At 64.7% G+C, this 15,673-nt stretch overlaps 2 protein-coding genes across 2 annotated transcripts in view; one reads left to right on the top strand and one right to left on the bottom strand.

Annotated features, from left to right (window-relative positions):
• LOC113840577 (latent-transforming growth factor beta-binding protein 4-like) overlaps positions 1-15,673 on the top strand; it is a 154,434-nt gene that overhangs the window by 79,779 nt on the left and 58,982 nt on the right.
• On the bottom strand, positions 690-13,789 carry LOC140000104 (latent-transforming growth factor beta-binding protein 4-like). Its single transcript, XM_072029829.1, has 21 exons — positions 13,292-13,789; positions 13,071-13,193; positions 11,833-11,997; positions 11,457-11,603; positions 11,171-11,370; positions 11,027-11,068; positions 10,843-10,984; positions 9,987-10,115; positions 9,255-9,380; positions 9,051-9,176; positions 8,327-8,446; positions 8,129-8,254; positions 7,921-8,046; positions 7,157-7,279; positions 6,941-7,072; positions 5,358-5,489; positions 4,481-4,609; positions 4,080-4,402; positions 3,294-3,359; positions 2,680-2,808; positions 690-1,109 (listed from the first exon to the last, which is right to left on the bottom strand). The coding sequence occupies exons 1-21, from the start codon at positions 13,635-13,637 to the stop codon at positions 828-830; spliced, it is 3,234 nt and encodes a 1,077-aa protein (XP_071885930.1). The 5' UTR covers positions 13,638-13,789; the 3' UTR covers positions 690-827.

Below are 15,673 nucleotides of genomic sequence, written 5' to 3'. Positions count from 1 at the left end.
GAGGTGGGGGGGGCACTGTTATATGGGGGGTGCCCAAGGGGTCTCCATTAGGGGGGGGGCGTTGTGGGGTGGTGGGAGGGGTTCCCATTATTGGGGGGGGCAAAGGGGTCCCTGTTATGGGGGGGGTCCAAGGGGTCCCAATCATGGGGGGGGTGTCTAAGGGGGACCCACTCTGGGGGGTGCCCATGGGGTCCCCATTATGGGGGTCTGGGGGGGGGTCCCTATTGCTGGGGTAGGAGGGGGGCAGGGTGGGGGTCCCCCTGTGTGGGGTCTTGGGGACATGGGGACATGGGGACATGGGTATAGGGGATGGGGGGGTCGTGGGCATGGGAGGGGGCATGGGGACGTGGGCATGGGGGGGGGGGACAGGGACATGGGGGGACATGGGGACACAGGGATGTGAGGCTATAGGGCCTTAGGGACATGGGGACAAGGGGACAAGGGGCCGTAGGGGACACGGGTGCATGGCAACATGAGGCTATGGGGCCACGTGGCTGTGGGGTCATAGGGACGTGGGGACATGGGGACACGGGGACATGGGGACACAGTGAGGTGGGGACATGGGGAGGTGATGTGGGATGTGGGGAGACAATGGGGGACACTGGGATGAAGGGATGTGGGACATGGGGACATGGGGACACGGGGATATGGTGACGTGGGTCAGGGGGATGTGGGACAAGGGGAGGCGACGTGGGACATGGGGACACAGGGACACGGGGATTTGGGGACATGGGGGATACAGCGCCATGGGGATATGGGGACACAGGACGTGGGGACACGGTGACGTGGGACATCAGGATGTGGGACATGGGGACACGGGGGGGGCATCAGGGGACAGTGCCGGGACACGGGGATGGGGGGCCACGGGGACATAGGGCAGGGATATGGGGACACGTGGGGACAGGGCGACACGGGGGGGGTGACGGTGACACGGGGGGGGTGACAGGGGGTGGCCTCACCCATGGCGCGGGTGTCGTTGGTGACGCAGCGGCGCTGGGAGCCGTCCAGCACCAGGGGGGGGGCGCAGGAGCAGAAGTAGGAGCCCACCGTGTTGACGCAGCGGCCCCCGATGCACGGCTCCGCGTCCTCGTCCTGGCACTCGTCGTTATCTGGGGGGGGGGCGGTGGTGGTCGGCAAGGGGGTGGGGGGCACGGGGGGGGGGGCTGGAAGGGGGCTCGGGGGGCTGGAAGGGTGCTCGGGGGGCTGAGGGCAGGGTGCTTGGGGTGCGAGTAGGGTGCTCGGGGTGCAGACAGGGTGCAGGCAGGGTGCTGAGGGTGCAGGGAGGGTGCACTCAGGGCACAAGTTGGGTGCTCAGGGTGCAGGTATTGTGCAGGGAGGGTGCACTCAGAGCACAATTAGGGTGCTCAGGGTGCAGGTAGGGCACGCTCAGGGTGCTCAGGGTGCTGGCTGGGTGCTGGAAGGGTGTGGGCAGGGTGCTCTCAGGGTGTGAGCTGGGTGCAGGCAGGGTGCTCAGGGTGCAGTCAGGGTGCAAGTAGGGTGCTCAGGGTGCAGGTAGAGCGCACTCAGGGCACAAGTTGGGTGCTCAGGGTGCAAAGAGGGTGCTCAGGGTGCAGCCAGGGTGCACTCAGAGCACAATTAGGGTGCTCAGGGTGCAGGCAGGGTGCTGGCAGGGCACAAGTTGGGTGCTCAGGGTGCAAGTAGGGTGCACTCAGGGCATAAGTTGGGTGCTCAGGGTGCTGGCTGGGTGCTGGCAGGGTGCTCAGGGTGCAGGCAGGGTGCAAGTAGGGTGCTCAGGGTGCTGGCAGGGTGCTGGAAGGGTGTGGGCAGGGTGCTCTCAGGGTGTGAGCTGGGTGCAGGCAGGGTGCTCAGGGTGCTGGCGGGGTGCAAGTAGGGTGCTCAGGGTGCAGGTAGAGCGCACTCAGGGCATAAGTTGGGTGCTCAGGGTGCAGACAGGGCACGCTCAGGGTGCTCAGGATGCAAGTTGGGTGCTCAGGGTGCTGGCTGGGTGCAGGCAGGGTGCTCAGGGTGCAGGTAGGGTGCTGGCAGGGCACAAGTTGGGTGCTCAGGGTGCAAAGAGGGTGCTCAGGGTGCAGCCAGGGTGCTCTTAGGGTGCTTTCTGGGTACAGGTTGTGTGCTCAGGGTGCAGGTAGGGAGCTCAGCGTGCTGGCTGGGTGCTCAGGGTGCTCTCAGGGTGCAAGTAGGGTGCAGGCAGGGTGCAAGTAGGGCGCACTCAGGGCACAATTAGGGTGCTCAGGGTGCAGGTAGGGCGCACTCAGGGTGCAGTCAGGGCACAAGTCGGGTGCTCAGGGTGCAAAGAGGGTGCTCAGGGTGCACTCAGGGCACAATTAGGGTGCTCAGGGTGCTCAGGGTGCAGGCAGGGTGCACCCAGAGCACAATTAGGGTGCTGAGGTCAGGGTGCTGGGGGTGCTGGGGGTGCTGGGGGTGCTGGCAGGGTGCTCAGGGTGCTGAGGGCAGGGTGCTCAAGGTGCGAGTAGGGTGCTCGGGGTGCACAGGGTGCTCTTAGGGTGCAGTCAGGGTGCAAGTAGGGTGCTCTCAGGGTGCAGGCAGGGTGCTCAGGGTGCTCAGGATGCAAGTAGGGTGCTCAGGGTGCAGGCAGGGTGCACCCAGGGCACAAGTAGGGTGCTGGGGGTGCTGAGGTCAGGGTGCTGGGGGTGCTGGGGGGGTGCTGGGGGGGTGCTGGGGGTGCTGGGTGCTCACCCACGCACTGCAGGTGCTCCTGCTCGTAGTAGTAGCCGCTGGGGCAGTAGCAGCTGAAGCCGGGGGCGGCGTTGATGCAGACCCCCCCCCGGCACAGCTGCGGCGCGAACACCCGGCACTCGTCCACATCTGGGGGGTAAGGGGGTAAGGGGGGGGGCGACGTCAGGGGGAGGGTCCTCGGAATTGGGGGGGGCACCCCCGAAACGGGGGAGCCCCTATATAGGAGGGGAACCCCAAAATAGGGGGGGTATTGCCCCAAAATAGGCGGGATGCACCCAAAAGGGGAGGGGCGTAACCCCACAAAATAGGGGGGGCATCCCCAAATTGAGGGGGCACCCTGAAAAATGGGGACATCCCCAAAATGGGAGGGGTGAGTCCCCCAAATGGGGGCCATTCCCAAATTAGGGGGGGTGAGTCCCCAAAACGGGGGGCATCCCATAAATGGGGGAGCCCCAAAACAGGGGTGGCATCCCCAAAATGGGGGGGCATCCCCAACATTGGGGAACCGCTAAATACAGGGGGGAGCCCCTGAGTAGGGGGGGGAGTCCCTAAACGGAGGGAGCCCCCAAATGGGGGGGGCCCCATCGCTGTGCCCCCCCCGCGGCCGCACTGACCTGCTGCTGAGCCCTGGGGCCCCGTGGTCTGGCCGGTCCCGTGGGGGCAGAGGGCTCGGTGCTCGGCTTGGGGGGGGGGACAGAGGTGTCACCCCCCCTGCACCTTGGCACCATCCTGACCCCATCCCCAGCCCATCCCTGTCCCCATCCACACCCCGATCCCAATCCCATCCCATCCCAGTCCTAATCCCTGGCAATACCCACCCCAATCCCAATCCCTTTACAATCCCATCCCCATCCCCATCCCAAATCCCATCACCACCCCAAACCCATCCCAATCCCTTCCCACCCCAATCCCAGTCCCATCCTCATCCCATCCCCATCCCATCCCCATTCCATCCCAGTCCCAATCCCAATCTATCTCAATCCCATCACCAACCCCATCCCAATTCCATCTCCACCCCCCCAATCCTATCCCAATCCCATCCCAATCCTAATCCTATCTCCATCCCAATCCCATCCCATCCCAGTCCCAATTGCAACTCCAATCCCATCGCCATCCCATCCCATCCCAAATCGCATCCCATCCCACTCCACTCCAATCCCAATCCCATCCCATCCCATCCCAGTCCTATCCCCATCCCTTCCCATCCCAGTCCCAATCCCCATCCCCATCCCCATCCCCATCCCCATCCCCATCCCCATCCCCATCCCCATCCCCATCCCCATCCCCGTCCCCATCCCCAATCCCAATCCCCATCCCCAATCCCACTCCCACCCCAATCCCTTCCCACCCCATGCCATCCCCAATCCCCTCCCCCCCCCATAGCGTCCCCATGTCCCCACCGGTTCCAGGCGTGGGGCACGGCCTCGGGGGGGGGCAGCGGACCCCCCAGGCGCCCCCCACGCTGCAGCAGCACTGCTGCCGGCTGACGTTGGGCGCCAGCACCCCGCAGGCGGGGCTGAAGCACGCCGCCAAGCCCGGGGGGGCTTCCACGGCTCCGGGGGGGGCCGGAGGAGTGGGGTCGCTGGGGGGGGTCCCCCGCACGTCCCCGTCACCGGATCGAACTCGTGCCCCCCGTCGGGGCAGAGGCAGAGGAAGGAGCCGTCCACGTTCTCGCAGCGCGCCGCCCCGCACACCCCCGGCAGCGTCGCGCACTCGTCCACGTCTGGGGGGGAAACACGAAGGGCGGGGGCTCAGTGTCACTCTGGGTGTCCCCCCCCTGCTGTCCCCGCTGTCCCCGTACCCTGGCAGTGGTGGCCGTGCCGGGCGGCCTCGTAGCCCTGGTGGCAGGCGCACTGGAAGGAGCCGGGGAGGTTGTGGCAGGCGGCGTGGGGGCCGTAGCGGGACCCCCCCTCGGCGCACTCGTCCTCGTCTGCAAGCGGGGAGGTGACGTTTTTTTGGGGGGAGGGGGCGGTGGGGACATTGGGGGGGGGAGCGTGGAGCCGTCCCCCAAAAGCTCAGCCCCATGGGGGGGTCCCCACTGTCCCCCGATGGTCCCTGCTCTCCGTCTCCATCCTGACCCCATGGAGAAGCCCCCCTGCACCTCGACCCCATTGGCTTGTCCCCAGTGGCCCCATTGGCTTGTCCCCAATGTCCCCCATCGTTTTGTCCCCATTATCTCCCGTGGTGTTGTCCCTGATGTCCCCTGCTGCCCATCCCCATCCTGACCCCATAGAGAAGTCCCCCTGCACCTCGACCCCATTGGCTTGTCCCCAGCATCCCCGTTGTTTTTTCCATGTCCCCCATAGCTTTGTCCCTATTGTGCCCCATTGGCTTGTCCCTGATGTCCCCCATGCCATGGCCCCTGCTGTCCGTCCCCCTCCTAACCCCATGGAGAAATCCCCCTGCCCCTAAACCCCATAGTGGTGTCCCCACTGTCCCCTAGGGCAGGGTCCCCTCAGCCTCTCCGTACCCCCATCCCCATCCCCGTGCCCCAGTCCCTGTCCCCATGGCCCCATCCCCATCCCCATGGCCCCATCCCCATCCCCATGGCCCCATCCCCATCCCCATGGCCCCATCCCCGTCCCCATGGCCCCATCCCCATCCCCATGGCCTCATCCCCATCCCCATGGCCCCATCCCCATCCTCATGGCCCTGTCCCCGTCCCCATGGCCCCGTACCCTCACACCCCCCGCCGTCCCGGGGCCGGTAGCCAGGCTGGCAGGGGGGCACGCAGCGGTAGGATCCGGGCAGGTTCTCGCAGCGCTCGGCCCCACACAACTCGGCCCCATGCTCCTGGCACTCGTCCACATCTGCGGGGACACCGGGGGGACCCCAAGCATGGGGGGGGGACAAGGTTGGGTGGGGGGTGATGGGGACCACGGCCCCGGGCAGGATGAGCCCCGTGCGCATCACAGCCCTGTGTGCGGGTTCCCATCCCTGTCCCAGTCCCCATCCTCGTCCCGTTCTGGTCCCTGGACCTGTCTCCATTCCCATCCCATCCCCAACCCCATCCCAATCTCACCCTAATCCCATCCCAATCCCATCCCAATCTCACCCCCTATTTTCATCCATTATTGGTCTCCATCTCCATCCCCATCCCAATCCTGTTCCAATCCCACCCCCATCCCCATTCCAAACCCATTCCATCCCCATCCCAGTCCCAGTCCCAGTCGCAGTCCCAGTCTCAGTCCCAGTCTCAGTCCCAGTCGCAGTCGCAGTCCCAGTCCCAGTCCCAGTCCCAGTCTCAGTCCCAGTCCCAGTCCCAGTCCCAGTCCCTATTTTCATCCATTATTAGTCTCCATTTCCATCCCCACCCCAATCCCATCCCCATCCCATCCCATCCCATCCCAACCCATCCCATCCCCACCCCAATCCCCTCCCATCCCGGTCCCATCCCCATCCCAATCTCACCCCAATCCCATCCCCTCCCATCCCCACCCCAATCCCCTCCCATCCCCTCCCATCCCCATCCCCATCCCAGTCCCAGTCCCAGTCCCAGTCCCAGTCCCAGTCCCAGTCCCAGTCCCTATTTTCATCCATTATTAGTCTCCATTTCCATCCCCACCCCAATCCCAATCCCATCCCCATCCCATCCCCATCCCATCCCCATCCCAATCCCACCCCAATCCCATCCCCTCCCATCCCCATCCCATCCCCACCCCAATCCCACCCCAATCCCATCCCCTCCCATCCCCATCCTAGTCCCAGTCCCTAAACCCATCCACTATCGGTCTCTATCTCCATCCCCACCCCAATCCCAACCCCAACCCCAATCCCAATCCCCACCCCCATCCCCATCCCCAATCCCAATCCCCAATCCCCCATCCCCAATCCCAATCCCCAATCCCCCATCCCCATCCCCATCCCCATCCCATCCCCACCCCAATCTCCTCCCATCCCCATCCCCATCCCATCCCAATCCCATCCCAATCCCATCCCAATCCCCTCCCATCCCCACCCCAATCCCCTCCCATCCCCATCCCAATCCCACCCCAATCCCATCCCCTCCCATCCCCATCCCAATCCCAGTCCCTAAACCCATCCACTATTGGTCTCTATCTCCATCCCCAACCCAACCCCAACCCCAACCCCAACCCCAACCCCAATCCCAATCCCAATCCCAATCCCAATCCCAATCCCTATCCCAACCCCAACCCCAACCCCAACCCCAATCCCAATCCCAATCCCAATCCCAATCCCAATCCCAACCCCAACCCCAACCCCAACCCCAACCCCAATCCCAATCCCAATCCCCGCTCACCCTCACACCCCCCGCCGTCCCGGGGCCGGTAGCCGTGCTGGCAGGCGGGCACGCAGCGGTAGGATCCGGGCAAGTTCTCGCAGCGCTCAGCCCCACACAACTCGGCCCCGTGCTCCTGGCACTCGTCCACATCTGCGGGGACAGGGCCACCCTCACCGCCAGCCCCAGGGTGGGGGGCACCCAAAATCCCCCCCCCCCAACCCCCCAGCCCCTCACCGTGGCACTGGGCCCGCTCGGCGTCGGTGCGGAAGCCGGCGGGGCAGTGGCACTCGAAGGCGCCGTCGGTGTTGGCGCAGCGGCCGCCCCGGCACACGTCCCCGCGCTGGCACTCGTCCACGTCTGGGGGGGGACACGGGGTGAGGACGGGGGGGACATGGGCATGGGGTGGACGTGGGTACAGGGGGGGGACACGGGGGCAGGGGGGATACGGGGAAAGAGGGGGACACAAGGGGCTGGTGGCACCCCGTGGTACCCGGATGCGTGGGTGGGTGGTGGAGGGGTGGGGTGGGATGGGATGGGACTGGGGTGGGATTGGGATTGGGATGGAAATGGGGATGGGGTGGAAAAGGGATGGGATGGGATTGGGGTGGGATTGGGATTGGGGTGGAAAAAGGGTAGGATGGGGATGGGATTGGGGTGGGATGGGGATGGGATTGGGATGGGGATGGGGACTGAGGTGGGAATGGGGATGGGATGGAGACAGAGATGGGATGGGGGTTGGGATTGGGGTGGGATGGGATGGGGACAGGGAGAGACATTGGGATGGGATAGGATGGGGATGGGATTGGGATGGGGATAGGATTGGGATTGGATGGGGACATGGATAGGCACGGGGATGGGATTGAGTAGATTAACTGGGACTAAAAAACCGCAACTGGAATAGAAACCACAATGAGAATGGGGACTGCAATGGGACCGGGATGGGTATGGGGACGGGGACAGGGACAGGGACAGGGACCGGGACCATGCCGGGCTCTGACCAACGCATGCGGTGCCCTCGGGGGTGCTGGCATAGCCCTGGGCGCAGAGGCAGCTGTAGGAGCCCTCGGTGTTGAGGCACTCGCCGTGGGGGAAGCAGAAGTCGCCCTCCAGGCACTCGTTGACATCTGTGGGCAGATGGGGGCCGTGGGGGGGCCGTCGGGTGTGGGGGGGACACGGCACCATCCCCACGCCGCCCCCACCACTCACCCGCGCATGGCGCGCCGTCGGCACCCACCCGGTATCCGCGCCGGCACTGGCAGTGGAAGGAGCCCTCGGTGTTACTGCAGCGGCCGTGGGGACCGCAGGGCGAGCCCGTGGCGCACTCGTCCACGTCTAGGGGGTGGCACAATTAAGGGTTGGCCCCCCCCTCGGGGGGACAGGGGGGACGTGGGGGGACGCGGGTACCTGCGCAGCGCCCGTGGCGCAGCTCGAAGCCGTCGCGGCACGGCCGGCACTGGAAGGAGCCCGGCGTGTTGGCGCACTCCTGGCCGGGGCAGGCCAGGTGGTTCTCGCACTCGTCGATGTCTGCGCGGCACGGAGAGGGGGCGGCGGTGGTGGCACCGCGGGGAGGGCGTGGGTGGTGGCACCACGGACGGGGACACCACGCATGGGGACACCACAGATGGGGACACCACGTATTGGGAGGTTATGGATGGGTTCACCATGGATGGGGACACCATGGATGGGGACACCACGCATGGGGACACCACGCATGGGGACACCACGTATTGGGAGGTTATGGATGGGTTCACCATGGATGGGGACACCATGGATGGGGACACCATGGATGGGGACACTACGCATGGGGACACCACGCATGGGGACACCACGTATTGGGAGGTTATGGATGGGTTCACCATGGATGTTTAACCCCGTGGCTGGCAACACTATGGCATGGTGACCCCATGGCTGCTGACCCCATAGATGTTGAGTTCTTGGATGGTGGCGTTATGGCACGGTGACCCCATGGATGGTGACCCCATGAACGATGACCCCATGGGTGTTGAACACGCAGATGGTGTCCCCATACCCTTGGTGTCCCCATACCCTTGGTGTCCCCACACCCCGGTGTCCCCACACCCAGTGTCCCCACAGCCCGGTGTCCCCACACCCCGGTGTCCCCGCTCACCCTGGCACTGTCCCGTGGGCGTGCTGGCCTGGTAGCCGGCCGGGCAGACGCAGCGGTAGCCACCGGGCAAGTTCTCGCAGCGGCTCTGGGCGCAGGGCGAGGGGCTCTGGGCGCATTCATCCACATCTACGGGGACACGGCCACCTCAGCCCCATCCCCGTTGTCCCCATTGTCCTCCTCTGTCCCCCCCCCGTCCCTGCTGACCTTGGCAGTCGGTGCCGCCGGGGCCGGGCTGGTAGCCGGGGCCGCAGACGCAGCGGAAGCTCCCCACCGTGTTCTCGCAGCGGCCGGGGGCGCAGGGCCGGGGGCTGCGCCGGCACTCGTCCACGTCTGGGCAGGCGGGGGGATGGACGGCAATGGGGACAGACGGACGGACAGGAGCGGGGACGGATGGAGAGGTGGGTGGGAGGGAAGGGGGAGAGGGGAGTGGGGAGGTGGGTGCGCGGGGAAATGGGGGCAGGGGGAAATGGGGGCACGGGGAGGTGGGGGCATGGAGAGATGGGTGGGTGCGTGGGGAAACGGGTGCATGGGGAAATGGGGGCAGGGGGAAATTGGGGCTTGGAGAGGTGGGTGCACGGGGAGGTGGGTGCACAAGGAAGTGGATAGATGGGGAAATGGGTGCACGGAGAAATGGGTGGGTACATGAGGAGGTGGGTGCATGGCGAAATAGGTGGGTGCATGGGGAGGTGGGCGCATGGGGAAATGGGTGCAGAAGGAAATGGGTGCGTGAGGAAATGGGTGCATGAGGAAATGGGTGGCTGCACGGGGAAATAGGTGCACGGGGAAACGGGTGAGTGCATGGGGAGGTGGGTGCATGGGGAAACAGGTGCACAGGGAGGTGGGTGCACAGGGAAATGGGCGCACGGGGAAATGAGTGCAGGGGGAGGTGGGTGCACGGGGACATGGGTGCCCAGGGAGGGGCCGGGCGCCGCTCACCGATGCAGTGGGTGCCCTGGGTGCTGAGCCAGAAGCCGGGGTGGCACAGGCAGGTGTAGCCGCCCTGGCGCGGGACGCAGCGCCCGGGGCCGCAGATCCGCGGGTTCCGCTCGCACACGCTGCCGGCGGCTGCAAGCGGGCACACGTGAGTAACACATGTGTGTGCAAACGGGCAGGCGTGCAGCTGTGCACACCTGTGCAAACATGCACGCATGCACACTGTGCACGTGTGCGCAATCAAGCATGCATGCAACTGTGGACATGTGTGCAAATAGGCATACAGGACACATGCACACGTGTAGGCGTGTGTAAGTAGGCATTGTGCACACGTGTGTAAGCAGGCATGCATGTAGCCGTGCACACGTGTGCAAATAGTCATGCATGCAAACCGTGCACACGTGCACAATATATTTAGCTGTGCATGCATGAGATGCACACGTGCTACTGCAGCTGCATGCAGCTGGGCAAGCCTGCAATGGTGTGCACACGTGTAACACGCACGTGTGTAACTGTGCACGCCTATAACTGTGCACAAACGAGACTGAATAAATGCAAATTGCACACGTAACTGCTTGCACATGTAACTGAGCACACGTGCACATGCAACTGCACACATGCAGCCATGCAAGCATGCAACCATGCACAAGTGCACAGCCACATGCACACACGTGTGACCTTGCACGCCTGTGCTGAGATGTGTATGTGCAACGGCGCAGAGCGTAACCACACGTGCAAAAAATAAAATAAAATGCACGCACACAGCTGCACACAGTGCAACCCTGCGCACATCTGCAACCATGCATGCGTGCAACGGTGCACACACGTGTGCAGCCGTGCACAAGTGCCCCAGCCCTACCTGGTGCCGGACCCTCCGGGCCGGGTGGCGTGGGGAGGGGTCCCAGCAGCCCCAGGGTGGGTCGAGGCACGATGACAACCTCGGGGGCTGGTGGTGGCACCTCGGGGATGCGCGGTGGCACCTCGGGGACGCGTTGTGGCACCTCAGGGACGTCTGGTGGCACCTCGGGGACATCTGGTGGCACCTCGGGGACACGTTGTGGCGCCTCAGGGACCCGCTGTGGAACCTTGGGGACATGTGGCACCTCAGGGACATGCGGTGGTGCCTCAGGGGCACGTGGTGGCACATCAGGGACATGTGGTGACACCTCGGGGACACGTGGTGGTACCTCGGGGATGCGTTGTGGCACCTCGGGGACAGGTGGTGACACATCGGGGACCCGTGGTGGCACCTCGGGGACACGCGGTGGCACGTGTGGGACGCGTGGTGGCACCTCGGGGACGCGTTGTGGCACCTTGGGGACCCGCGGTGGCACCTCGGGGACAGGCGGTGACCTGCTGGGGGGCGGCCGACCGGGGCGCCAGCGAGCTGTGGGGCAGAGCAATGGGGTGAGGGGGGGTCCTGGCAGCCGGGGGGGGTGGGGGGGGACAAAGCGGGGGGGACAAGGGGCTCACGGGCGGCGGTCCCAGCTGGGGAGGGGACACGGGGACGCCCCAGGGGGACACGGGGCAGGTCCTGGCCCAGGTAGCGGGTGTTGTAGTGCAGGTCGGAGGCCGAGTAGTGGTAGCCGGGGCCGGCGGGGCAGATCTCCTTGAACCCCTCTGCAATTGAAGGGGGGGGAGGGGGTGTCAAAATGGACCCCCCCCCAAAAAAAATTACCCCCCTCCCCCAAAAAAAAAACCCCTCCAAAGGGTGAGCCCGTGGCTTTGGGTGCAAATCCCATGAAACGGAGGCTCCCCAAAGGGTTTTTGTTTTTTTGGGGGGGGGTCCGCCCTAAAGGGTTTTTTTGGGGGGATCCCAAGGGGTTGGGGGGGTCCCGGGGGGGCTCACCGGAGCCGAAGGGGGGGCAGCGCTGGCACGCCGGCCCCCAGGCCTTGCCCACGCGGCTGCAGCAGCAGATCTGGCGGGTGATGTTGCGCAGGGTGGGCAGCGCGCAGCGCCCCTCCCGCAGCACCCGGTAACATGGCCCCCGCGCCTCCGAGATCACCTGGTGGGCTGGGGGGGGGGGGGCGGGGGGGTGGTACCGGTCACCCTAATCCCAATCCCAATCCCAATCCCAGTCCTAGTCCTGGTCCTAACCCCAATCCCAATCCCAACCCCAATTCCAATCCCAATCCCAGTCCTAGTCCTGGTCCTAACCCCAATCCCAATCCCAACCCCAATCCCAATCCCAACCCCAAAACCCCAATCCCAATCCCAATCCCAATCCCAGTCCTAGTCCTGGTCCTAACCCCAATCCCATTTCATCCTGTTCCCATCCCAATCCCACCTCATCCTACTCCATCCCCATCCCACCCCAATCCTTTCCCCTTCCTCTTCCCTTCCCTATCCCCTCCCAATCCCAATCCCAATCCCAATCCCAATCCCAATCCCAATCCCAATCCCAATCCCTATTCCATTTCAGACCACCCCCATCCCCATCCCATCCCCATCCCCTCCCAATCCCAACTCCAACTCCAATCCCAACCCCTACTCCCTCCTCACCCCATCCCCATCCACATCCCAACCACAATCCCAATCCCAACCCTAATCCCAATTCCAACCCCAATCCCAATCCCTACCACAATTCCAGGCCCTGCCCCGACCTCAACCCCAACCCCAATTCCAATTCCAATCCCAATCCCAGCCCCAGCCCCTGCCCCAACCCCAATCCCAATCCCAATCCCAATCCCAATCCCAATCCCAACCCCAACCTCACCCCCAATCCCAGCCCCAACCCCAGCCCCAACCCCAATCCCAATCCCAATCCCAACCCCACCCATAATCCCAACCCCAACCTCATCCCCAATCCCACCCCCAACCCCAACCCCAATCTCAACCCCAACCCCAACCTCACCCCCAATCCCAATCCCAATCCCACCCCCAATCCCATCCCGATCCCAACCCCAATCCCAATCCCAACCCCAACCCCAATCCCAGCCCCAACCCCAACCCCAACCCCAACCCCAACCCCAACCCCAACCCCAATCCCAATCCCAATCCCAATCCCAACCCCAACCCCACCCATAATCCCAACCCCAACCCCACCCCCAACCCCACCCCCAATCCCATCCCGATCCCGATCCCACAGATGCAGCTGCTCCGGGACGAGTCCAGGATGAAGCCCTCGTGGCAGAGGCAGGCGAAGCTGCCCCGGGTGTTGGTGCAGAGCCCGTTCTTGCAGAACCCCCCCTCCTGGCACTCATCCACATCTGGGGGGGGGACGCACACACACAGGGTGGGGGTCAGCACCCCAAAACCCCCCCCATCCCCTTTTAACCCCCCCAAAAATAAATCTCCCCAAACTCACCCACGCAGGAGCCGTTGGCGCGGCGGAAACCTTTGGGGCAGGGGTGCTGCCCCACGGCGGGGGGGTTTGCTGCAAATGGAGGGGGGGGAGGGGGGGACAAAGTGAGCCCCCCCCCCACACCGCAGAACCCCCCCCAACCCCATAACCCCAAAAAAAACCCCGCTGCCTTACGGGGGTCGGCGTCGCAGGGCTGGCACTCGTGCACCCCCCAGGCCACGCCGGCCCCCCGGCAGCAGACGTCCTGGGTGCGCAGACCGGGCAGGGGCGAGCTGCACTGCACGGGGCGGGGGGGTCGGGGGGCGCCGGGACCCCCCCCGTGTCCCCATGTCCCCCCCCACGTCCCCATGTCCCCACCTGGATCCCCAGGTCCCCCTCCGTGTCCCCACCACGTCCCCAGCCCCACATCCTCGGCCACCTCCCCGTGCTCACGGTGCCATCCCCATGTCCCCACCCCAATGTCCCCATCCCCATGTCCCCATCCCCATCCCAATGTCCCCATCCCCATCCCAATGTCCCCACCCCAATGTCCCCACCCCAATGTCCCCATCCCCATGTCCCCATCCCCACCCCAATATCCCCATCCCCATCCCAATGTCCCCACCCCAATGTCCCCATCCCCATGTCCCCATCCCCACCCCAATGTCCCCATCCCCATGTCCCCATCCCCACCCCAATGTCCCCATCCCCATCCCAATGTCCCCACCCCAATGTCCCAATCCCCATGTCCCCATCCCCACCCCAATGTCCCCATCCCCATGTCCCCATCCCCATCCCAATGTCCCCATCCCCATGTCCCCATCCCCACCCCAATGTCCCCATCCCCATCCCAATGTCCCCACCCCAATGTCCCCACCCCAATGTCCCAATCCCCATGTCCCCATCCCCACCCCAATGTCCCCATCCCCATGTCCCCATCCCCATCCCAATGTCCCCATCCCCATGTCCCCATCCCCACCCCAATGTCCCCATCCCCATCCCAATGTCCCCACCCCAATGTCCCCACCCCAATGTCCCCATCCCCATGTCCCCATCCCCACCCCAATGTCCCCATCCCCATCCCAATGTCCCCACCCCAATGTCCCCACCCCAATGTCCCCATCCCCATGTCCCCATCCCCACCCCAATGTCCCCATCCCCATGTCCCCATCCCCACCCCAATGTCCCCATCCCCATCCCAATGTCCCCACCCCAATGTCCCCATCCCCATGTCCCCATCCCCATCCCAATGTCCCCATCCCCATCCCAATGTCCCCACCCCAATGTCCCCACCCCAATGTCCCCATCCCCATGTCCCCATCCCCACCCCAATATCCCCATCCCCATCCCAATGTCCCCACCCCAATGTCCCCATCCCCATGTCCCCATCCCCACCCCAATGTCCCCATCCCCATGTCCCCATCCCCACCCCAATGTCCCCATCCCCATCCCAATGTCCCCACCCCAATGTCCCAATCCCCATGTCCCCATCCCCACCCCAATGTCCCCATCCCCATGTCCCCATCCCCATCCCAATGTCCCCATCCCCATGTCCCCATCCCCACCCCAATGTCCCCATCCCCATCCCAATGTCCCCACCCCAATGTCCCCACCCCAATGTCCCAATCCCCATGTCCCCATCCCCACCCCAATGTCCCCATCCCCATGTCCCCATCCCCATCCCAATGTCCCCATCCCCATGTCCCCATCCCCACCCCAATGTCCCCATCCCCATCCCAATGTCCCCACCCCAATGTCCCCACCCCAATGTCCCCATCCCCATGTCCCCATCCCCACCCCAATGTCCCCATCCCCATCCCAATGTCCCCACCCCAATGTCCCCACCCCAATGTCCCCATCCCCATGTCCCCATCCCCACCCCAATGTCCCCATCCCCATGTCCCCATCCCCACCCCAATGTCCCCATCCCCATCCCAATGTCCCCACCCCAATGTCCCCACCCCAATGTCCCCATCCCCATGTCCCCATCCCCACCCCAATGTCCCCATCCCATCCCAATGTCCCCACCCCAATGTCCCCATCCCCATGTCCCCATCCCCACCCCAATGTCCCCATCCCCATCCCAATGTCCCCACCCCAATGTCCCCACCCCAATGTCCCCACCCCAATGTCCCCATCCCCACCCCAATGTCCCCATCCCCATGTCCCCATCCCAATGTCCCCATCCCTGTCCCCATGTCCCCATCCCCGCCCCCAAGTCCCCATCCCCATCCCCATGTCCCCCATCTCCCCAGGCACAACTTGTGGCCATTTCCTCAAGTCCTATCATTAGTTATCTGAGAAAAGAGGCTGACCCCCTCCTCATCACAACCTCCCTTCAGGAAGTTGTAGAGTACAATGAGGTCTCCCCTGAGCCTCCACTTCCGCAGACCAACCACCCCCAGC

Source organism: Anas platyrhynchos, chromosome 33, assembly GCF_047663525.1.
Source record: "Anas platyrhynchos isolate ZD024472 breed Pekin duck chromosome 33, IASCAAS_PekinDuck_T2T, whole genome shotgun sequence".
Taxonomy (NCBI): domain Eukaryota; kingdom Metazoa; phylum Chordata; class Aves; order Anseriformes; family Anatidae; genus Anas; species Anas platyrhynchos.
This window is presented reverse-complemented; position numbering and strand designations above follow the sequence as displayed.

What these genes read in the sequence shown, in the direction of transcription:
- LOC140000104 (XM_072029829.1), bottom strand. Translation starts at nt 13,637, where the DNA reads ATGGGGACGTGGGGGGGGACATGGGGACACGGGGGGGGTCCCGGCGCC. An exon ending in CCCAGCTGGGACCGCCGCCC is followed by an intron (nt 11,371 to 11,456) that starts GTGAGCCCCTTG and finishes TCTGCCCCACAG; the next exon opens with CTCGCTGGCGCCCCGGTCGG. An exon ending in GGACGGCGGGGGGTGTGAGG is followed by an intron (nt 4,610 to 5,357) that starts GTACGGGGCCAT and finishes CCCCGCTTGCAG; the next exon opens with ACGAGGACGAGTGCGCCGAG.